This window comes from Xenopus tropicalis, chromosome 5 (genome assembly GCF_000004195.4).
Source record: "Xenopus tropicalis strain Nigerian chromosome 5, UCB_Xtro_10.0, whole genome shotgun sequence".
NCBI classification, from domain to species: Eukaryota; Metazoa; Chordata; class Amphibia; order Anura; family Pipidae; genus Xenopus; species Xenopus tropicalis.
Genome location: NC_030681.2, coordinates 88,114,881 through 88,140,586, shown reverse-complemented (window position 1 = coordinate 88,140,586; position 25,706 = coordinate 88,114,881). Strand labels below are relative to the sequence as shown.

Here is a 25,706-nt window from a genome sequence, read left to right as displayed (position 1 = left end):
GCATTAAAAACAGACATGATTCTACAAAATCCCTGCATGGGTTTAGGAATACACCCTTGGGTACTTAGAGAGCTTAGTTCAGTTTTAAACTGGCCTCTATTTCTGATTTTCTTAGACTCGCTTTCCTCTGGTATGGTACCTATTGATTGGGGAAAGCTGGTGTAATTCCTATATTTAAAAAGGGATTATTATCTCAGCCTGGAAATTATAGGCCAGTTTGACACCCCTGGTGGGCAGTATTTTAAAGGCATGTTAAGGGATCACATTTAAAATTATGTTCTGCAAAACAAATGACTGATTTCTAAACTAAGGTCTGTTGGTCTTAGTAAAGTTGTTTGCACATTGATAGGAAACTGGCTACAGGATCGGGTACAGAGGGGGACAGTTAATGGAACTTGGAGTAAGGTTTTTTATTGGGTCCCTTAGGCTCCACTTCTATTTAACTTATTCATTAGTGATTTAGTTAGGGTATTATAAGTAATGTATCAGTGTTTCCAGATGACACAAAACTATGCAGCCCAATTAATTCCATCCAGGATGCAGCATCCCTGCAGCAGGATCTTGCCAAACTGGCAATCTGGGCAGCTAAGGGGCAGATGAGATTTAATTATGAAAATGTAACATAGTTTTCTTAACAGGAGCACTGGCTGGGGGTTTCAGGTAAGTGATTACATTTGTACCCCCCCTGTGATTGTAACTTTCTTTTTCATTAACTAGGCAAATCCATAATGGAAAAGGACCTTTGAGTCCTTGTAGATAATAAACTTGGCTGTAGCAAGCAATGCCAGGCAGCAGCTGCAAGGGCAAACAAGGTTTTGAGCTGTATGAAAAGGGGTATAGATTCACAGGAGGAGGGTGTTATTCTTCCCCTTTACAGAGCAGTGGTAAGGCCCCATCTAGAATATGCCATGCAGTTTTGATCTCTAGTGGTCAAACGGGATATTATGGAATTAGAGAGGGCCCAGAAAAGGGCAACTAAGCTGGTAAAGGGTATGGAAAGTATCAGTTATGAAGAAAGACTGGTCAAGTTGAGATTGTTTACAGTGGCACTTAAGGGGTAATATGATAACTATGTATAAATATATAAGGGAATCATATAGTAATCTCTCTAATGCATTATTTACCAGCAGGTCCTACCAGCAGACATAAGGGCACCCATTCTGATAAGAAGAAAAGAAGTTCCATCTATATATTCCGAAAGGGTTTTTTTTCAATGAAAGCTGTGAAGTTGTAGTATTCACTTCCTTAATCAGTCATACTGGCAGATACATTAGAGGTAGAAGAAGGGGCTGGGTGGAAGTGAGGAAATACAGGGTAAGAAAGATAGCTTATAGTACAAGTTGATTAGGAACTGGTCCAATTGCCATCTTGGAGTCAGAAAGAAATTTCCCCCCCCTCTGCAGCAAATAAAAGAGGCTACAGATGGGGTGTTTTGCCTTACTTTGGAGCAGAGGCCATCCTTTAGCTTATTATTGCTAGTCATTTAAAAAATCTATTTTGAAGTCTATTAAAAGAGTACACTATTGTAAAGAAATCACTGGGTTTGCATTTCAGATCGTTGTGGATAATAGGTTATTGAATAAAATCTCCCATATCTGTTCCAGAAATAATAAAAAAAAGTGCAATTATTTATTGACCTACTGTTAGCTTATGCTTAAAGAGAGCAAATAGTTGGACCCTCACAAAGGATTTCAAAAGATGTCCTCTCAAATAGCGTTCTTGCTGGCATAGAGACCTGACACACTCATGAAATAACTTTGCTTCTGGCTAAATATAGATTCATTCTTTTCCATATGGCAAGCAATACGGACTGCCAAACAAAGCATTGCGTTCCTCCATAGGAAGTCGTAAAAGCAGAAAGTACTTCAGGTATGAATAGCCAATACAGTTCACAATCTGAGCAATGACAGCTCACATTGCAAATATATTTATTTAATTTCAAGCTGCTGTCTCTTTAATTTTGGTGCTGAGGAAAGCAGAAGCTACATTGGCATGGTAATATCATCAACTCAGCAGCAACATCTGTATTGCAAATTGCTCTAAATCAAGTTTAGGACATAATACCATGTATGTGTGCATCTATCTGAATGTTCCAAATTACTAAAAAAAAAAAAAAAATGTTTTAAATTTAAATTATTTCCTTTTATTCTGAAATAATAAAGCAGTACATTGTACTTGATCCCAACTAAGGTATAATGAATCCTTACTTATAATGAGGCAATACCATACATTTGGGTTTATTTACTGTTTTAATAATGTTTTAGCAGACTTAAGATATGGGGATCCAAATTACAGAAAGACACCTTATCCCAGTGGTTCTCAGCCTTCCTAATGCCGTGACCCTTTAATACAGTTCCTCATGTTGTGGTGACCCCCAACCATAAAATTATTCCTAAGACCATCGGAAATATGTGTTTTCCGATTGTCTTAGGTGACCCCTGTGAAAGGGTTGTTTGACGCCAAAAGGGGTCCCGACCCACAGGTTGAGAACCGCTGCCTTATCTGGAAAACCCCAGGTCCTGAGCATATCTGAATATATATTTCCACCTTTAGTAAAGAAAAAAAAACAAGGCTATTAGAAAAAACACAAGGCTATTATGTGACACTTAGTATGCTCATCCTGTAGAGGCACACTAAAATGTCAAGTACCAAGCTGATATATTTCAAAGGTTATCCAAGGCTATGGAGTAACACACACACATATATTATATATATATATATATATATATATATATATATATATATAGTGGAAATAAATGCCGCACTCACAGGACTTACTGAAAAATAAAGAATGCTTTTATTGTGAAAAAAACGTCAATCTAACGTTTCGGCCGTATCCACAGCCTTTATCAAAGTGAGTGCGGCATTTATTTCCACTATGTTGCAATTGTTCTGATACTGCACCCAGGCATCCTTTTGATCTAAATAGACGTGAGTGCCTGCTTTCCTCCATTTTTTATATATATATATATATATATATATATATATATATATATATATATATATATATATATATATATATATATATATATATACACATATATACATATACAGTGGTGTGAAAAACTATTTGCCCCCTTCCTGATTTCTTATTCTTTTGCATGTTTGTCACACAAAATGTTTCTGATCATCAAACACATTTAACTATTAGTCAAAGATAACACAAGTAAACACAAAATGCAGTTTTTAAATTAGGGTTTTTATTATTTAGGGAGAAAAAAAATCCAAACCTACATGGCCCTGTGTGAAAAAGTAATTGCCCCCTGAACCTAATAACTGGTTGGGCCACCCTTAGCAGCAATAACTGCAATCAAGCGTTTGCGATAACTTGCAACGAGTCTTTTACAGCGCTCTGGAGGAATTTTGGCCCACTCATCTTTGCAGAATTGTTGTAATTCAGCTTTATTTGAGGGTTTTCTAGCATGAACCGCCTTTTTAAGGTCATGCCACAACATCTCAATAGGATTCACGTCAGGACTTTGACTAGGCCACTCCAAAGTCTTCATTTTGTTTTTCTTCAGCCATTCAGAGGTGGATTTGCTGGTGTGTTTTGGGTCATTGTCCTGCTGCAACACCCAAGATCGCTTCAGCTTGAGTTGACGAACAGATGGCCGGACATTCTCCTTCAGGATTTTTTGGTAGACAGTAGAATTCATGGTTCCATCTATCACAGCAAGCCTTCCAGGTCCTGAAGCAGCAAAACAACCCCAGACCATCACACTACCACCACCATATTTTACTGTTGGTATGATGTTCTTTTTCTGAAATGCTGTGTTACTTTTACGCCAGATGTAACTGGACACGCACCTTCCAAAAAGTTCAACTTTTGTCTTGTCGGTCCACAAGGTATTTTCCAATCATTGAGATGTTTTTTAGCAAAATTGAGACGAGCCTTAATGTTCTTTTTGCTTAAAAGTGGTTTGCGCCTTGGAAATCTGCCATGCAGGCCGTTTTTGCCCAGTATCTTTCTTATGGTGGAGTCGTGAACACTGACCTTAATTGAGGCAAGTGAGGCCTGCAGTTCTTTAGATGTTGTCCTGGGGTCTTTTGTGGCCTCTCGGATGAGTTGTCTCTGCGCTCTTGGGGTAATTTTGGTCGGCCGGCCACTCCTGGGAAGGTTCACCACTGTTCCATGTTTTTGCCATTTGTGGATAATGGCTCTCACTGTGGTTCGCTGGAGTCCCAAAGCTTTAGAAATGGCTTTATAACCTTTACCAGACTGATAGATCTCAATTACTTTTGTTCTCATTTGTTCCTCAATTTCTTTGGATCTTGGCATGATGTCTAGCTTTTGAGGTGCTTTTGGTCTACTTCTCTGTGTCAGGTAGCTCCTATTTAAGTGATTTCTTGATTGAAACAGGTGTGGCAGTAATCAGGCCTGGGGGTGACTACAGAAATTGAACTCAGGTGTGATAAACCACAGTTAATTTATTTTTTAACAAGGGGGGCAATCACTTTTTCACACAGGGCCATGTAGATTTGGAGTTTTTTTTCTCCCTTAATAACGTTAGGCTGATGCCACACCAGGCGTAGGGCTAATTTTTTCGGCAAGCGGAAAAACGCTTGCCGAAAATTCAGCCCTACGCCTGCTACTTGTGCCTGCACCCGAATGAATGGGATACACTCGGGTGCAGGCACATGTAGCCGATATACGCACGAAAACACGAGAGAATGCAAAGTCTCGCGTTTTCATGCGTATATCGGCTACATGCCGAAAAAATTAGCCCTACGCCTGGTGTGGCATCAGCATAAACCTTCATTTAAAAACTGCATTTTGTGTTCAATTATGTTATCTTTGACTAATAGTTAACGGTTTTTGATGAGCAGAAACATTTAAGTGTGGCAAACATGCAAAAGAATAAGAAATCAGGAAGGGGGCAAATAGTTTTTCACACCACTGTATACACACACACACACAAACTTCTGGGGGCACATCCATGGCCACACCTTGAGTTGGCTCTGCACCAGCAGAGCACCATTTAGGTAACGGAAGCAGTCCACCCCAGCAGACACCCTACCTCGCAATAGCTAGCAAGTATATGGCCAGCCAGAGATCCCGGCACCCTCACAGAAAACGTGCCAAGATCACTAGATTGGAGATGGATAGAGTCCACCAAGCTCTCCCTCTGAAACATGCAGAGGATCCACCAAGGGACATTATATTACTCTCCATCAGATGCAAGTAGCGGGGTCCTTGCTGCAGCAAGAAATGCTAATAAACTTGAATTTCGCAACAAAGAGATTATTACATCAGAAACTTCTCAAGGCAAACTGACCATCCTATGAAAGCGTGAAATCAAGCCCACGAAAACCTTGACTTTTGTCTCATCTTGCTCTCAATGAAAAATATTTGGACTACTCTATTGTTGCCTTTGACGCACCAGCTTACTGGACCCTTTCAAATTGGTTGGAAACAAACTCAGTGACCGGTAAACATTTATTGCATACTCAGGCTTGGCTCTTTATTAAGGCCACTCTATTTCCCCCATTTTTTTTTCTTTTCCTCAAACCACTAAGCTAAGCTAAGTTCCATGTAATTTGTGTATTTATTTATTCCCTTCCCCCTACCCCCCCCTTTGTTTTCTCCCTATCCCCAATGATACCCTCTTTACTATAAATGGGATGGCCATGAAGTAAATCAGTAAGTGCTGGCTAGGACATGTTTTTGCCCAATGGGAGACACGTGGAGTGAGTATGGTTCCATTTAGAACTTTGCTATATTACAGTTGACAAACGTTATAGTTAAGTGTTTGTTTGATTGATTGCTGTCTATATGCAAATCAATTTATTTTAATGGGAATCCTGCTATTATTTGTTAAACGAAAAACTAATCCATCAACGAAAATGAATCAATTATATATGGTAACACCCCTCAGGAAGGTATACCCCAATTAAACTTAGGTATCAGTTTAACCTTCAATAATTATGGGACTTAAAATTCTTAGTGTAAATGTTCAGGGGTTTAATTCACCTGTTAAGAGGATTAAAGGAACAGTAACACCAAAAAATAAAAATGTTTTTAAGTAATCATAATACAATGCACTGTTGCCCTGCACTGGTAAAATTTGCACATTTGCTTCAGAAACACTTCTATAGTTTATATAAATAAGCTGCTGTGTAGCCACGGGGGCAGCCATTCAAGCTGGAAAAAGGAGAAAAGGCACAGGTTACATAGCAGATAACAGATAAAACACCATTGTATTGTACAGAACTTATCTGTTATCTGCTATGTAACTTGTGCCTTTTCTCTTTTAAATGGCTGCCCCCATGGCTACACAGCAGCTTCATTTACTAAACTATAGTAATGTTTCTAAAGCAAATACACCAGTTTTACCAGTGCAGGGCAACAGTACATTATACTGTAATTCCTTTTATACACTTTGATTTTTTGGTGTTACTGTTCCTTTAAAGCCTTTTCCTATTTTACATTTTTGGGAATTTATATTATATGCTTGCAAGAAACAGAATTTTCCCCTCTTCTTTTCCCAGGTATTTCCATAAAAGGTTCCCAACTGTATTATTAGCAACCAGACCTAGTAAAGCCAAGGGAGTCGCTATGTTTTCATTCTCAACTAGTACTGGCAGTAGCTAATATGATCACAGACCCAGAAGGTGAATATTATCCAGCTTATATCTATAAAGGAGATTCTCCTATAACAATAGCTACTTATTACGTTCCCAATACAAAACAATTGGTATTCTTAACTAACATATTTGAGCTTTGTAGTGATAGTAAACATGGCCCTTTAATCCATTCTGAAGATTCAAATATGGTTTGGAAATTGAGACTACATCATAAGACATATAATAGATAAGCATATGCCTTCAAACTTGCACAGAGGCCCATTCGTTCAAATTGGGCCCCAGAGGAAGAGTGCTAGATGGAATGCAGTTTCCTCTTCGACCCAAGAATTAGACAGAATGACATTCTTGAAAAATTCCAATCCAATTGTTGACTATCACCCTCAGATTATAAAACTACAGAGAGTTTTGGACATTCTATTGACTAAGGCAGCTGAAAAGAAACTGAGACGGACCAAACATACGTTATGTTGCGCCCTAGATAAACCTGGCACAATGTTAGCCCATTAACTGAATAACCCAGACTCTCCCCCTACAATTCATCTTATTAGAACTTCCCAGGACTCCCTTACTCGAAATCCAATTACTAATGCCAACAAATCTGTGCAATTTTACCAAAAGCTTTATACCAAACCACCCTCGATTTTCCAAAACATGTTTGATATATTTTTTCAAGGTCTTAATCTTCCCACACTGACTTGTGACCAAAGAGACCAAGCAGACAGGGAAATTACGGACGGTCTCTCAGGTTAAAGGACAACTGGAATCCACTAAAGCACCTAGATGGATTCTCTAATATGTATTAAAGAAAATTCTCCTCAGTGTTAACCTCCCATTTCACAGCAATGTTTATTAGCTTAAAATTCACCCAGAATCTGTTAAAGAGAAAATATCAGTGATCCCTAATCCAAATTCTGATTTATATGACTGTAAAAATTCTTGGAAAAATACTAGCATCCAGAGTTAACACTTTTCTTCCCTCTATAATTCATAAAGACCAGGTAGGGTTAAGTACCTGGTAGGAAGGCCTCAGATGCAATCAGGCGCATAATTTTGCTTACCGCATTTGGAGTCAACCTTTTGCAGTGTATCAAGGCTTTATATCCTACCTCCACTGCCTTAGCCAATATGTTAGGTTTCTCCACCATAATATTCTCAATTTATCATGGTGCAAGACAGAGTCTTTTTTTGGAGGCTACCATCACAAAATTAACATTTTTGCGGATGACTTGACCTTTATCCTTTTGAAACTTCCATTACAAATGTATATAGTATCTTGAATTCCTTTGGTATTATTTCTGGGCTATTCATTAACCATAATAAGACAGAAGCACTTACCTAGCCATATGGTAAAACTCCTCCAATTAAATTTTGATTTTCATTGGCACCCACATTATATCTCCCTACTGCATGTGAAAATAACTACTTACTAGGATACATTAGAGAGATCTAATTACCCTCTGGTGTTCAAATTTTTAGCAACTCTCCTAGAGAAGTGCAAAGCCCATCACATTTTATGGATGGGCCGCATAAATTCAATCAAAACGTATCTCTCAAAAGTATCTCTCTAAAAAAACAAAAACCATTTATATCTATTTTTGAAATTCCAGATACTGAACTTCTTATGGATACAATGTTTCATTCATACTTTTACCTTCATCTCTGTAAATTTGCACCAATGGGTCAGCTTAGGTATCATGGCCCTGGCAAACCTTGTACATGGATTCCTCGAACTAGGCCAAGGGCCTTAATTTCTATATACAGGTAAGGGATCCAGAATGCTCAGGACCTGGGGTTTTTCAGATTTGTAACTCCATACCTTAAAGGATATGTCAAACCATAAAAATAATTTTTGCCTAATAAAAGAAAACATAATTCTAAGCAACATTCCAATACAAATTTATTAAACATTTTTAGAGCTTTAAACGTTATTTGTAAATGTAATTGCTATTGAAAGCAGCATTTGCTGAACTCCTGGTTGGCATTTGCAACATTGTTTAAAACAGTCTCTTCCACTAAAACAGGTCTGTCAATCTGCTGCCTGTGTTCAATTGTTTCAAATGCCACAGCCACCAGGGCAGAGAATAAAAAACTACTGGTGGGTACAAGGTACTATTTTATTATTACATAGAAAAAGGAAATAGTTTTCAAAAATCACAATTATTTGCTTATAATGGAATTTATGGGAGATGGCCTTTCCGTAATTTGGAAGTGTTGGAAGCAGAAACTACGACAACTGCTTTAGACAGTGCATATTTTTGTGTGATCTCCATTCCTGACCATATCTCCTTACCTGGCACCACTGCAGCTTTGAGCTTTTCAAAGTTCACAGAATTTTAAAACATCCCAAAAAATTACGGAAGGGGTACATTTCTGGTTTATGGAATTTCCTTAAACCATTAAAGGATAAAAGTTCATTTATAAACCTCTATTCTAACAAAAGCTGAAAATCTGAACTAAATAGGATTCAAGACTTACTCCAAGTTGAAAGAAAATAACTTGAGGGTTAATGTTGCTAATGGTTAAATATTACTCTTATCTCTGGATATATTTACCAAGAGGACTGTTGCAGCCTCAATGATACAAACTACTCCCAAAATAATAACCACATCATTCAGACTCCATTTACACAGTTCACCTAAAACCCTCTTGTGTAGATAGGAAACCAGCCAGGTCAGAGAGGAACTAATAAATAAGCATCTACATCTGTAAGACACAGAGGAGGTCATTTATAAACACTGGGCAAATTTGCACCTGGGCAGTAATCCATGGCAACTAATCAAATTCTGCTTTCATTGTTATACCTGCAGCTGGCTGGAAACTAATATATAAAAATATATAATCATTTATAGCCAGGTATCTGATGTTCCAATGATGATGTGCTATGCTATACTTAATACAGATTATTTAAAAATTACATTTGCATGGCCATTGAAACAAAGGTGATCTGGTTCTAGACACAACATAGACCATTTGCTTTTTATGTGTTGTCAGTGGATCTGCCAGGGGTGTGACTACACCCGCTGAAGGCTCGTGAGCACGCAAATCCAGAGCAAAAATTGAGTCTAGAGGGGGGTGGGGGCTCTGCAGCACAGGCCCTAACAGTGATAGTTACGGTACTGTGTAATGTTCTGCACATAAGTGGTATAAGTATACTATCAGAAATATACTTTGAACTAATTATGTATCTAATAGTTTAGAACTGGTTGGGAACATGAATGAGACCACAGCAACACAGGCAAACAACTTCAATTTAATTCAGTGCTTGTCATGAGACAGAATCAGGACAGCAATTTCACAATTTTTAATCTATAATTTGAATTGCAGTCATCTTACACAGCAATTTGTGTCTCTCTTGGACTAACAGCTTTCAAGTCTCTATTATAGGTGTCTAACAGACAAACTCGCCAGGCCCATACCAGAGACTTGTATATGTAGCACCAGGTTCATGTGCAGTCACAGAACTTACAGCAAACCCACATGCTATGGCCAGGGTCTCCAGCAAATACTGTCATGCTGCTCATACTTCTCTCACTTTGAGGGACAACGTATGACTTTAACATTCTGTGCCTGAATATTACTGTCCCCGGGCTTTAAACGGATTACCTATATAACTGAAATTCCGTTTAAACCAGTGTTCATGGCAATTCTTTCCCGACAGTGGCAGGTTCGGACTGGGCCAGTGGGGCAATGGGTAAAAACCTGGTTGGTCCCGCTGGCCCAGACCCGATCCCACCAGCGATTCCCCTGGGCCACTTGTCTATTCCCCACCCAACTAAGTTCTGATGGTAGAGCATTATGTATGCATGGTCGGGGGAGTGGGTTGGGCAGCTGCCAGGGCCTCTGGGGGCCCCTGGAACCCCCCCTCCTCCCAGTTGGACCCTGGATAGTGGCACCAATGGCAAAAGTGCAACCAAGACCAAGAAGCACCTCGCTGCTTGTGTTATTGAAGACTATTTCCTCCCCACCACCTTCATGTAAGAGAAGAGCAACTACCATACCAGTGAGGCTACCTATTTTATAAAAAAAAGTATATTTTCTACATTGAGGTTAACACAAAAATAAGAGCAATGAACACAAAATGGATCAAATATTTACAGACTCTATTAGCACCTAATTCCCATTTATTTCCTATGTATTACTAAAATGTTTAAAGGGGAGCTTCACCCAACCACAACCTACGCAAGTAAACAAAATTTCAAGCAACACTGCAGTATACATCAATTAATGTATACTGTAATAATATGGTTTGGAACAGTTACATTACAGTTAAGCCAAGCTAACTGTTCTTCTGCTGATGTTGCTGAATATTCTGAGTAGTCAAAATGTAACAGAAGATGACTGTCCTCAGCCTGCCTTCAGCCTGTATCCTCCAAATCCCACAATCCCCTGCACACGTGATGTCAATAAGGAAAGGAACATCACAGTGCAATACATCGTGGGTTATGTAGTAACTGCATGCTGTCTGTAAGCTTATGAGAAGTTGTTACAATTTGTAATATCAATGTTTTAGTCCCTCCTTCCCTGCCAGGATTAAAATGATGCAGAAAGAAAAGAACTGTTTTTTACAGATAGATTTTAAAATAAAAAATGGTCTTTATTCATACTTTTTGAAGGAAGCCATTACAGTGATAGTATATTAGGGGGTTCTGTGTTTTGGAAGCCTGTGGTTTGGAAGCCAGAGTTCCCCTTTAATTATGTATCAGAAGGTTTCTTGTTGGGCAAAATTTTGAATTTATATCCCCTTTAAAGGAGAATGCAAGTCAAAATTTAAAAAGCATACTGCCCAATAGTCCTCCTATTGTTTAGTAAAAACGCCACACTTTTGGCTGACCTAATCAAATATTTACTCAGTCACACTTACTTCACATTTTCTAGATCAGGCAGCCATCTCTAAAAAGGTATTCTCCCTTCCTTTCCCTCCTTGCTTCATACTGCACATTGTGGTTTTAGAGATAAATATATAATTGCTACTAAAAGCAGTATTTATCAATTTCTATTATCTGCACAGGTACTTAAACAACGTAGCAAGACACTGTGAGAATTAGTTTTTGCTAGGAGAGAGGCTTCTACTACACTATTTCAAGAGTCAGGTCCAGCAGTGTAAAAGAAAAAACAAATTATGCTTTTAACCACAATTACAATTAATGTTAAAACTACTGAATAGTTTTTATGAATGTATATCCCTCCTAGTTCTTTGAGTAAAGTTTACTTGCAGTCAGTGCACACCAATTGGAAAGAGGCTCATGGGGGCCCTATGGAAAGAGTGCAGTAAAGGTCTGCTTTGTTACTCAGTGAGTACACAATGAAAGATCTCAATGTTTTTGTAAAATTAATTGGCTCCCACATCTTGGTTTAGTTTACTGAGAAATAAAGTTATGACAGAACGATTCAGCAATTACACCCACACTAAAGACCTTCTATATCATCAAGGTTAAAAATATAATTTGCAAACATTTCAACAAGCAACTGATATTTTCACAACGTGGATCTATGCCTGGAATTAAATTCCAGACTGAATAGCGTACAATCCAACAATATGGCCTATTCATAGGCGTACATATTCAAGAGGTTCTGCTACAAAGTAAACTATTAGCACAGATAACCTGTAGCAGCCAGTGAGCTGAGGTTATATTTAAAAGGGGAGTAAAACTGAACATAATTAAACAGGAAAAATATAAGAAATATCTATGATTGTTATTTTTGAAATGAAATGGCAAACAGATAATCTGAAAACTACTCCATGTTCGGTCCTTGCAAGGTGGATAATTAAATAACCCTCTTTGGCTAAAGAAATAACAAAAGCCATAGAAAATATGTGCATAACTTGTCCTGTTCACTGAATTCATGTTGAAAAGGGGGAATGCTGCCCCATTAAATATGGCCTTAACCAGATGGCTGCGGATGCCGAGAGCTGTAGTATATAATATGTTTTTTGCATTGCCGCGCATTAACAATTAATCTGACTGTTTAGTCTTTTCAAATACATGCTCTGTAATTCTATTTTTTGGTTTGGGGCTGACTTAGTAGCTAGGGAGAGACAAAGGAGGAGAACAGCCTGGATTGCAATTACGTGCCTGAAGTTTATGGATCTCTTGTGAGTAGTCACAAGCAAGGGTATAAAGCCTGCACCATAATTGGTTTTCTTTTTTTCAAAGAAATTTGCATTGAGACCATTCGTGGGCATTTCCAGACACAAAGTGGTATTTGGCATACAAGTGTGCGAACTCTGAACTATACTTTTATAAGGATTTTAACTACACTATTGCTAAACAGATTCAGAATGGCTGAGTACACTCACTTACGTACCACACAATCTGTCTGTTTTTAGTTGCATTCATTGAGTGGAATTACTTACATTACACAAAGTGCCACTATTTTTATTTATATTGTCTGTTCTATTGTGCTTGCTTGCTTTTTAAGAAAAGAGTTTTATTGTTATATTTATCTGAAATCTAAGCTGATATGTCAAACGCCCATCTCGGCTTACTGTCCCACCTAGGTTATCTGCCAAAAGAGAAAAAATGCATGCAAAATATATATTTATCGATATGTGACAAGTGATGGTTTATGGTTTTGAGTACAGCTTTCCATCAGTGCTAGATTATGTGTCTGATTATCACCTGAACTTGAGTCTGACTCTGTTTTCAGGAGCGACTGTATAAGCATGGGAACTATTATATGGAATGCTTGAGACCTGGGCTTTTCTGGATAAAGGGGCTTTTTGTAATTTGGATCATTATACTTTACATTTGCTAAAAATTATTTAAACATAAATTAAAGTCTATGGGGTTGTTTTGCTACCAATATGGATTCATGCAGCTCAGTTACCATCAAGTACAAGGTACTGTTTATTATTACAAAGAAAAAGGAAACCAGCCTTCTTCGCGCCACTTGTGCATGTGCAGTAGAGTAAAAAGCCAAACTATAACAAAAAAGATGGCTTTTTCACTGCACTGCTCATGTGTGGGAACCGGGATAGTGTGGGGCATTATGAATGAGCCCTCAGGTCCTTTGGTTTAAACATATCATTATTACAAGGCAAAGGAAAGATAAATTATTTGCATTTTTGGTGGCCCCAAAGTAAAGTCTTTAGCTAAAATATGGGAATGATTTATTAATGTTTGAGCTTGAGTTACATTTGAATTATACCTGTACAGTTTTACATACCCTCTTTGAAGTACAGGTATGGGACCTGTTATCCAGAATGCTCGGGACCTGGGGTTTTCCAGATTAAGGATATTTCTGTAATTTGTATCTCCATATTTTAAGTCTGCTAAAAATCATTTAAATATTAAATAAACCTAATAGGCTTGTTTTGCCTCTAATAAGGATTACTTATATCTTAGCTGGGATCAAGTACAAGGTACTGTTTTATTATTACAGAAAAAAATGAAATCATTTTTAAAAATTTGAATCATTTGCTTATAAATGGAGTCTATGGGAGATGGCCTTTCTGTAACTTGGAACTTTCTGGATAATAGGTTTCTGGATAAGGGATCCCATACCTGTATTCCACTGTATTTTTTTTTTTTTGGTCCCATCATAAATGTTATTTAATGGGCATCGATATAAAGTAACTAATCACTCATCATAATCATTAGATTACATTATTTGCCATATCCAGAATATGTGCGTCTGCATTACTGTGAACTCATGCAGTTTCTTGATCACGATACAGAGCAAGAGGTTCCTATGCAGCCAAAACAGCAAGAAAATTCTGCAATGAAATGGGGGCAGTTTAAACTCCATTCTTGCATGGCAACCTTTAGTGAGCCAGTCTTTGATCTCATTTAAAGTCTTAAGAAGCCTGCTTAGCAATAACTTCATAAAGATTGACTTATGTACTAAATTCTGTAGTTACAAGGTAAAATATATTACTGTTATTAGAATGCTGACTCAGTGGCTTTTTGAAGTTGTAAGCCAAGTTCAAATACATAATTTTAGCAGTGAATACCTGCATGTACTGTTAGTGTCCCTTTAACAGGGAGGTGATCCCATTCTCCTGAATTAAGAAAAGCAAGAGATATTTTCAGGGGCTTTTGTTGTCTGTAGGAGATTGTTACATCAGCCATTTCCTTTAAGGTATTAAAGACTTTTTGTTCAACATGGTGCTTTCTCCATCAGCAGAAAAAACATTAATGCTGCCTGATATCACATCTGCCTCACAGCACTTCAGTGACAAGCCCCCTCACTGCATACATGGCTAGATTTAAAGGGGTTTATCTACATTAGCTTAGCCATTCTTTAACATATTAAGTTCATTCCAAGCAACTTTTCACTTGGTTTTTATTTTTATTTTTTTATAGTCTAATTACTTGCCTTCTTCTTCTGACTAACAAATGCTCTGTGAAGCTTCAATGTTATTGCTACTTTTCATTACTCATCTTTCTATTTAGACCCCCTCCTATTAATATTCCTGCCTGGTTGTAATGTAAATAGAAATAAGTATAGAAAGATAAATAACTCAAAAACCACAAACAAAAAATAAGGAAAACCAAAAATCATCTAGGGATAAAAACAAAACATTTCCAGTTGAAATCTGCCCATTTGCACAGAGACAGGTGGCTTCTAATCACACCTAGTCTTTATTTTTATTTATTTATTTATTTATTTTTAAACTGGTACAGCTGAGAAAAATGGAACTCTGCTGTACAGTATTTATTAAAAAACAGCACAAGGTTTTCATCTGGCGCTGCCTTTAGGGGGTTATATAATAAAAGTTTGCACAGTAGCAGTAACCCATAGCAACCAATCAGCAGGTATATTTACTGGTTACCTGTTTAAAAGCAAACATCTTATTGGTTGCTATGGGTTACTGCTACTGTGCAAACTTATTGCCTTTTATTACATATGGAGGAAAGTTGTTTAAAAAGTAAAACATGAATCTGTCTAAAGATCTGTCCAAAATTCACTGCTACCTTCGAAATTCTCTAGTTTTCACATATATGTAAAATGTTGTTGAACCCTCAATATGGTCTTGCCGCAAGCATGATGAATCTTGAAAACCCAAATAAAGTTAAGCAAACAACAACCATGTCGTTCTGCAGTCCTGGAAAACATAACTAATCTGCAATTTGATCTGCATAGTGAAAAGAAATTATATGAGTGACTAGCATATATTTATCTCGGAAAGATTATAAAAGTAACAAGCTAAATAATGTCTTCTTGTCAATGCCTTTGTGATTCTTGAAATGAGTGACAACTGTTTGTCCTCAATAGAGTGTGAAGACACATTTACTGAAACAGACTGTGTATGCGTCTCTTCTTGTTTTATGAAAATACATGAGGCATGAAAAGAATCTGACATAGAACAGAGCCGAATAATGTCTTAAATGATACCAAAAGAACAGTTTATGTCAGGATTGTTTCTCAATAATTACTCCAATGAATTATTGAAAACTGTTCAATTAATGAAAGCAATTTAAAGAATCCAGAATGTTTCAATTCATCAGTTTTCTTTCCATTAATTTGTCATTTTGAACTCGGACCATGTTTTTTTTGGATAAATACTGAATATTCTCATGCATTAATAGACATCAATTTTCAAGATTCCAAGAAAAACTTGTTCAAATAAAAAACTTGAACACCTCAAATTTTCGAGTTTACAAACACGAATAAAACTCAAAAACTTGAATATCTTGAACTGAAAATATGGCTTGACTTTGCCTAGGGCAACTCCCATTGACTTCTATATAAACTGGCAAGTTTTTACATGAAGATTTGCATTCCAGTTTTCTGTTTTTTTGCACTTAATAAACACCAGACGTTCAATTTTTTGAAACAGAATTTAAAAATTGTGTTGAGTTTTAGTGCTAAAAAATTTGAATCATGAAAAAAATCACCTTAAATATCTTATACGCCATCTAAATCACCTTCATAAAATGTAAACCCACACACAAAAACATGTAGCTCACAAGAAAACGTGATCCAAAGTTCCTAGAAACCTAATAAATTTAGCATTATCTCCAATATATTAGATGGAATTTATGTTACATCACCTCCAATATATTCACTTGAAGTTAAGTTATTTACCCGTGCTTGAGATTTCAACTGGTTCCTACAATCATGTGTGTGTTTATCACCATGATCTTATATGCAGTGATAGGCAGAAAGGAGATTCAAGGTTTAATAGATAGCTACATTACGGGGCTCGTTTACCAGCCATCGATTTTTAATTTTAAACTCTATTCAAATTTTTTTTGCAAAAGTCGGAGAGAAAAAAAACACTGCAACTTTTCCGAGATTTACTATGCGTTTAAACAGTTAAAAATAGGAATTCAACAATTTGCCAGATTAAACGTACCTAGTCAATGGCAAAAGGTCTATTCCCTTTCCTTGAAGATCTTTCTTCTGTTTTGAAACTTTAGAGGTTTCACAACTTTGTTGAACTGTTGCAGCGTCAGTCCGATAAAGTTGGGATTTTGGCGTCAACAATTCGAAAAAGTTTAATTTTATACAACTTTTCTCGCAGTGACTTTTCCTTGTGACATTTTTTTTGTAAATATTAGACATTTGGGGAAACGGGTTTAGTTGAAGTTTGAACCACTTATTGTGGTTTCCATTTTAGTAGTTAAATTCCTGCAAGAGTTCCAGAATAGTGTGTTCATTTAAGTAGAGTGCAACAAAAAGTACAGTTACAAAAAAGGAAAAAATATCACTTAAATATCACTTAATTTTCAAGGTGAACATTCCGCCCAAATGATACAATGCCTTACACAGATATCATTAGACATTACATCAATATACATCAATATTCATACCCTGCTGATATATATATATATATATATATATATATATATATATATATATATATATATATATATATATATATATATATATACACACACACACACACTTTTTTCTTTTTGCTCTAAGTTTACCAGCAAGGAAATAAGACAATCAGTACATGGATAAGGTGTTTAGATTCAATATACCCTCAAAGGCTGAATGAGTCTTTAAGCTTTCAATGTTTTCTACAAATTTCAACTGTGCAATTCACTCTTTGCAAATATAACTGAACACAGCAGACTCATTGAAATATACCTCCTGCTGTGAGTTATATTTATGATTGTGTTTACATACAGTAGTACACATATTCACTGTAAAATACTATCACGCAATTGAGAACTGACATAACAATAGGGAAAGCAGAGTTTGTGACTATTGGGGTTTGGAAGGAGATAATTTTAGCAAATTAAGGGGGGGGGAGTGGTTTAGAAGATAATTTTAAAAAATGCATGTATTAATTTGAGTAACTTTTGTTCTCCAAAAGTCTCTAAAAGGACAGTTTATCTTCAGGATAACTTTTAGAATGTTACAGAACGTTGTTATTTTTCTATTGGTTTTGAATTATTTGCCCTTCTCTTCTGACTTTTTCTAGCTTTTAAATGGAGGTCACTGACCCTGGGAGCCAAAAAAAACTACTGCGGTGAGGCTACAGGACAGGCTGACTATCTTCTAGATATGCCTGCACACAGAATCACTGAATGCACCTAGGTGCAGGCATACGCAGCCGATATCCGCCAACAAACATGAGACTTGGCATTTTTTGGCAGATATTGTTGCATTCCTTGTTTTACCAGCAACTGAATAAAAAAAAGCCAATCATTGACTAGTTGCTATGGGTTACTGCCCATGGGCAAATTTGCGAGTTTTGATAAATAACCCCCCCCCCCCAAGTCCAAGTCAAGGAAAGTAAGGTAAGATGGCAGTGGGGCACTATCATACAAACATCTCTGGGCCAATGCGTTTTTTTCTCCTAATAGGAGCATTGAACCAGGAAGCAAACCTAGGAACTAAATTGGCTGGGGGGGGCAACATATTGGAATCCACCAGTGAATTTGTTTTCTTGTCCTTTAAGGTCAACTTTTCCTTTAAATACATTTTAGAAGATTTTTTAATCTACACTTACAACACCATGCAAAATGGATAAATGTTTTTTACTTTAAACTAATAAACTGCACATCTTTGCTCAAGTTAGCTGTTTTTCACCATATTCTCATGCTAGATACTTTAGCAGACTAAACGCACTATTTGCATTTTATGTATCATAAAAGCCAAAAATATTTTATATTTTGGAAGCAGACATTCAAAATGGGCAATTACTTTCATTTTGTTTGTACACAAAAGTAGTAGACCACATATTGTTTCTAAATTTAAAGGAGAAGGAAGGGTACAATCACTGAGAGGTGCCCCCAGTGATTGTAATCGCTTACCATGTACCCTGCAAATTAGCAGCTTCTCCTTTTCGATCCCATGGCCAACACATGTGCAGTTGAGTGAAAAAGCTAGCTTATTTTTTTAAAAGTTTGGCTTTTCACTCTACTGTGCATGTGAAAGAGGTGCAAAGACAGAAGAAGGAAGAGGATTGCTGGTTTGCAACTACCCCAGTCAGGAGCACCAGCCAACTTTATTGGCACAACTAACGTTTTTGACACGACCACAACCTTTTTGATGTGACTGTGGCTTTTTACTCACTCTGCAAATTTTTGTCATGGTGAATTTTCAAATACAAATACTTGTACTTGGGTCTATTTTGTGACCTTTGTTTATGCAGATTTCTATTCAAGTGTTATGTGTGATTCTACACTTTAAATTAGCCAATCAAACAATATTCTGCAGAAAAAATTACTGAACCTTTCCATTTCTACTAGTTTGCACCTGGCCTGTGCCAGAGTGCCATGCCACCATGTTGGATCCATTTACTCAAGTATCACCTGTGCCCACTGGTCAGGTGCATGCTCAGCATACTAAACTTGCCAAAAGTACTATACTGCACATGGGCCTCAGAGGAGGTAGAGGGGATACTTGGTTCGATAAAATACCTCAGGATAGTGTGACCTTTATAAAAAGGGGGCCAAAATTGTTTCCAACACCAAAGGTGCGGGCCAATACAGTCTGCATTCCAGTTCGTGGTTTTTTTAAAAAAGTCTCCTCCCCAGGATTATGTTGTCCGCACCAGAAGCTCCTGATGCTGGCAGCCATGTTTCCTCACACACAAGAGCTTAATGATTGCTGATTATGCACATGCATGTGATGTCACTCGCATTCACATTATTAGAAATCTGGGATGATAAGCTTATTTGCCATAGCGTTGGCGGGGCATTTTTTTTCTTTTTAAACAGTATTATTTTCCCTTCAATGGAGGGACTAAGGTGGGACTAAGGTACAGCAGATCCCCTGGTCCGGGCCCCCCTGCTGCTTGCCCCCCCCCCCCCCCGCAATGCGGTGTCTGCTGTATATATAGTTTCACTACTGAATCCCACCATGTTTTACCCTAGATACTATGTTGAATATTCTGTGAGTTGTAGTTCTTCAACAACTGGTGGAACAGCAATACTATGGAAGTAGTATTTACGTTTAGTCACCCTGATTAAAATTCAATTAATCCTCTGAAAGTTTTAATATAACATCATGATAATAATGTTTTGATTGTAGCTCATGTACTATTTTCTTGTAGATAAAAATAAGCACCCATCAACATACTGTGGCAGATAATTCATGACCAAGTAATGGCAAACTGCCATTACAGGTGCAGATGCTCTGTGTGAACTCATATATGCATAATTTTAATCCACAGACAGTTGAAATTGTAATTATCTAGCAAAACAAACCAACCCAAAAGCAAACAGTTCCTAGTAGATTAAATGTCAACAAATGTTTAAAGGATAGACACTGTAGCTTTGCTTCATTTACTAACAGCCAGCAAAGTGCTAAAACTGACATGTTGTGCCTCAAAATTCTGCACCCACCACTAGGTGCAGCAATTCTGGTGTCAAGCATAAATGCAGCAAGTTGGACATTGTGTATTGTAGGCATGACTACGGTGCGATCTTATAATCATGTCCAGACACAAGAATTATCAGAGGCAGAAAAATTAACACTGGACCAAGTAGTCAAACGTACATATGCCAACAGCATTACACTTAAATCACCATAGTAGAAATATCATGACTACAGTCGTGTAGCACAAATGCTTTATGTATAACTTTCAAAAATGCAATTTTGTTCCAGTTGTGCGTCCTTGTACTGGGCAAAGATTTATTTCCATGCCTGAAAATCCTGTGTCCATGGCTACACTGGAAAACCAGCGGCTGATTAAAAAGCCTTTGTTACTACTCAAATGTAAACTTTTCACCTTTTATTAACACCCCTGAACAAATAAATGTCCCAACAATTGCATACATACATGAAATATAAATGCTATGTATCACAATTACAGAATACATGAGCATGTTACTTGCCTGTATTCAAAGCAATTAAAGTGATAATGGCTACAATATACAACCCAGATCGCTTCGCGTTACCTTTAACCCTAAACTTTAACAATGTTCAGCACAAGCCCTATTCATTATACTCATGTTAAAAGGGGGTATACAAGAACTTTAAGTGATTATTATAGGTGCTGACTGACCCACAACACTCCCTACTTATATCAATTTAAGGGTTAATGTCATGCCGTTCAATACAGCATGTTTTGTTGCCTAAGTGATTAAGATCTCATTTAATTCAGTTTATTAAACGTATATATGGTAAAGAGTTGCGATACAAGCTTACAAACTTTGCTCAGTACTAAAAATGTGCTTGGCCCACCCCATATCATTGGCAAAGGTAAAAATTTGGGGCTGCTGGGGCATCACAAAGACATGGGCAATAGTTATGGTGGTACTTTGTTCTGCCAATAGCAACAACAGTGAGTGAACAAGAACATGGAAAGCATACAAGTCAAAAAAACTCCCTTTACTTATAAGCCTGCATTACCACACAGCAGCCCTATGGCAAGCATACATGGGTTACCATTTTTTAATTTTTTCTTGGGATTTTAAAGGTTCTGAAAATAATCAAGCTGGTCCATCCCCTGTGGTGTGCTGCCCCTGTAATGTATTCTGTTCTGCTTTTTATAATAATTATTATTAATATTTATTTATAAAGCGCCAACATATTCCGCAGCGCTGTACAATAAGTGGGTTTCATACATTGGACAGAGTAACATATAAAGCAACCAATAACCGATACAAGAGGTGAAGAGAGCCCTGCCCAAAAGAGCTTACAATCTATATATAGCAGTTTTTATTCTCTTTACAATAACTATGCTATAAGCAAGAACTGCCATAAAATATAGTAATAAATGACTTATCACATTATAGTATGCATCTTTTTTAACTTTGCAGTATATTTCAATTACATAGAATCTAGTACAATACAGAATTGATCAACCCTAGCCTGAAAACTGAAGCAACTGTAGCAAGGTTACAAGCCAGAATGTTTCCCTAAGCTCAGGACAGACAAAAGGTAAAGATTTATAAAGCTGCAATGCAGATTCCTATTGGCTCCTGTGATGCAGCCCAACTAAAACATTATGCTGGCTCAGGAAATTGGGGTTTTCTAGCGACAGCTGGGCCTTATTGTGTGGGACAATCCCATGGGAAAGTTTATAGAGGTAAATGATTTACAGGGCTACACATGGGAATCTCTAGCCTCATCTAAATTAACCAGACAGCAGGCATAGATAAAATGCACCTGTTTTGCTGTACATAGGAGAAAGGACACAAAAAATACACCCTACTGACCTCAGTGTAATAAAAGGTGCCTAAACCACATTGATGCTGCGCCTTGCAAATGGATCTACAGAGAAGGTCCACTTCTTTAAGTGCACCATACTGGTTTCATTTAAAAAGACACCCATTACAACACACTGATATCATGTTCCACACTTACACATATGATTTACTGGACTTGAAGTTCCCTTTAAAAAAAAAACAAAAACAAAAAAAAAGATGTTGCAGGTATATTCATTACATCTTATATTCTTACATTTATTTTCTTTTATTTACAATAAGCCTCTTGCCTACATTGTGCTGCTTTCGCAGTTTTCTAATGTTATAACCCTGAACGTGCAGAAGGGGGTTAAGATATATAATGTACAAAGAATGTAAAATTAAATCCCATGTCTCATTAAGAGCAAAAATATTCTCTATTCAGAACCAAGGGACTAAAGACAGCAAATAAAAAGAACCTGGGGTGTGGTGATACTGGATAAAAATAATAAATAGCTATGTGCTTTGTACGATCAGCATTTTGTCAGGGAAACACAAAGGTTGCAGGAAGGTCAGTGAAGGAGACATTGGAAAAACCAGGCCTGTGAGAAGTCAGTTTACATGTATCATTACTTAATACCACTCACTTTTACTTCTCTGATTCCCTGCTAGGAACAGCCCTGGATGACAATTCATTGTGAGATCATGACTTCAATGATGCTTAATAGAAGCACACAGGCCACATCATCATCATCATTGCTGCTCTGATTTAAATGCAACATCAATATCACTGAGGTTAAATAAAAAATTTTAAATAAAATTCATAAAAACCATGAAGATGTAATTTGGAATTCAATAAAGGCACCAGGCAATTTACTTGGTAAGATATAGTTACATGACTCAATTCCCTCAAACCAGATTACACAAAAGGTTGCTAAGGCCCAAATAATTGTAAAGGGTGTGTCCTCTAACCAGATCAACCATTTCAGTCACCATCTATAAACTGAGGTTATCAATCTAACAGCCCTCCATTGCTCTAAAATACTTCATAAAGGGGCAGAACCAGTGAATCTTGTTGGCTCCACCTCCATAATGGCTTAAGTTCCTGGTTTAACTACTCTTTGCATAAGTGCTATATACCTGTCATTTTAATTGAGCGATTATTCTCCCTCCTGCATTTTCACATGGTAGGGCTGTTTTTATGTCAGGTACTTCTTACAGGCAGCAATGCATGGGTACTTTCAGGCTTGTTGTGGCCTGAATGAATTTTTGATACCCCAAAGGCTACAAAATGACCCTTGCACTACATGGTAAAATGAAATTAGGTCATGAAAATGCCCAAAGTGAATTGTTACCACCATACGGATGTGGTTAGTTGACATTTTTGCCTCAGTACCTAAGGACTGGCTAAACTCACCCCTTTAGCAGTTAGCTGAGGCCTGACTAGACTCACCCCTGCACACACCTAAGGCCTAGTTGTATTCACCCTTGCATCACCTACCTGTGGACTTGATTGAGCCCTTAAAAGCCAACAGGAGGCCTGACTAGATTCACCCCTTGGGCACCACCCTGTGCACCACCATAATCTGAAATGTGACCACATCCCCCAATAAATTCACAGATGAAGCAAATACCACTTTAACCCAAAAATGGCAGCCATTCCCCTATAGAATGAATCATAATTGTACAAGCAGAGATATAGGGAGGCCAAACAACAGGGTAGCCAGTCATTAATTTGCCACGGCAGATATAAAATAATGATTGCTTACAGTCAAGGTGTTTTTTCTTGGGCCCCATCACTTCATGAGTGGTCGCCTTGCAGACTGCCCTGGCCACTGCTGAGCCTGTCACGCTGTACTGTGCAGCTGCGATCCGATCTGTCAGCGTCTGGCCCGACATCTTTTCTTTATCTGTCACAAACAAGAGACAATATCCCACGTTAAGGAGCCATTGGAATGTTCCGAGATCAGCCCGCTCAGTAACAGAGCATCAGATTCACACACACAAGGGTTATAGATCCACTGTGGGCAATGCAGAAGCGACTGTCATAGGCTCCAATAACTGGCGCAGCAAGCCTATGTCTGCCTTCCCCATCCCTGAACGTGTATCCTAGTGACTGCAAGCCTATCCAGCCCACCTCTGCCATCTGACAGGCATCTGGCAAATACTAAAATGGGCACTGCGGATCTTTCACCGTGATGGCACCCTTGCCCTCCCAAACCTTCATCAAACAGCACAAATAGGGAATCCACCTTATCAGCCCTGGAACTGAGCAAAGCCCTTTAGAACGGCAGCCTTGATCTCTCTTCACTCACACACACACTCACAATACAACACATCCTCCTCCCCCTCCCTGCCAGGGGATTAGAATATCACTGCCCCACCCCCCGCCTTGCATCTCACTCCAGGTTTCTGCCTTTTAATTATTAAAGGGACACAATTCCGACCGGTGCCGACCCAGCTCTCTATAGTCTGGCATTAAAACCTAGGGATATCATTTTATGTTATTATATTATAAGTCACAGCCCGGCACACAATTTTATTGGAGGAGTCTTCAGGATGTCCATCTGCTGCCCTGCAGCATTCATTAAACTACAACTCCCAGCATGCCTGGGTGAAAATGGGGACGTGTGGTTTAAACACAACTGTCGGTCAGCAGGTTGGACATCGTTGCATTTTATAAAGCACTACAGAGCCGTCGCCTGGTGCGGCCTTTATTGCATGGTGATGCTCAAGGAAGCCTGATCCATTCATTGTGTGGGGTGGGGGGAGAGAATGTAACCCTGTGAGTGCCTACATTCACACGTCGCTGCCACACTATGGACATAGGGATGATGCAGGAGGGATTCAGTCAGACCTGTTTCGGGCTCTGCAGTATTATCCTCCTTATTACTTCTTCCCGTTCTCCTCCGTGGGAAACTGATGGTACAGCGCTGAGTAAGGCTGCGTGTAATCCCTCCCCCAGCCCAGCACTCAGGGAGGTGTGATATATCCTCCTTCTGTTACAGTAACCACTGAGGGCTGCCAATGTATGGAACAGTATGGATCTGCCTACCATTCATGGGAAATATCCTTCCAGCCAATGCATTTCATACAGAAGAGGAGTCAGGTGGTAACAGCCGGGCAAACCCCCATCATGGGATGGTGTGAGGGAAGGAGGCATTACAATAAACCTGGCCTTATATTAGAATGATTTCTTTTAACGCCTTTACTCTGCTATCTGTGCTGTTATCTGCTGCATATATACAAAATGATATACAAATCCTGGCCGACATTATTGTGGGTTTTAGGTCCCGACCCACTAATGTCACTAAGTAGAATGTATATCAGCACCTTGTGTGCTTAAGAGCAAAAAAAAAAGAATATAATGTAGAAACGCTAGCTTCTCAACAAAAAAATAATTCAACATTAATCTTAAACCTGTGGAATTATAGTCCAACACATGCAAATACAAAAAGGTTTAAATGCAGAAAGTTATATCCAACACATGCCTGGGGGCCAATTTATCAATGTACGATTGAGTCCGAATACTAAAGATTCGTATTTTTTCTAAGTTTTAGAACTGTGCGTATTTTCCTCAATTTT

At 38.0% G+C, this 25,706-nt stretch overlaps 1 protein-coding gene across 17 annotated transcripts in view; it reads right to left on the bottom strand.

Annotated features, from left to right (window-relative positions):
• The window catches only part of snap91 (synaptosome associated protein 91kDa), a 78,719-nt gene extending 53,599 nt beyond the window's left edge, over nucleotides 1-25,120 (bottom strand). For 14 of the 17 annotated variants that reach the window (XM_012962768.3, XM_012962772.3, XM_012962775.3 and 11 more), the window contains exons 1-2: nucleotides 24,374-24,480; nucleotides 23,891-24,031 (exon numbers count right to left, since the gene is read on the bottom strand). In XM_012962768.3, coding sequence (XP_012818222.1) covers nucleotides 23,891-24,020 — 130 coding nt within the window. In that variant the 5' untranslated portion in view covers nucleotides 24,021-24,031; nucleotides 24,374-24,480. 17 annotated transcript variants of the gene reach the window in all.
• Between the last annotated feature and the right edge of the window lie 586 nt (nucleotides 25,121-25,706).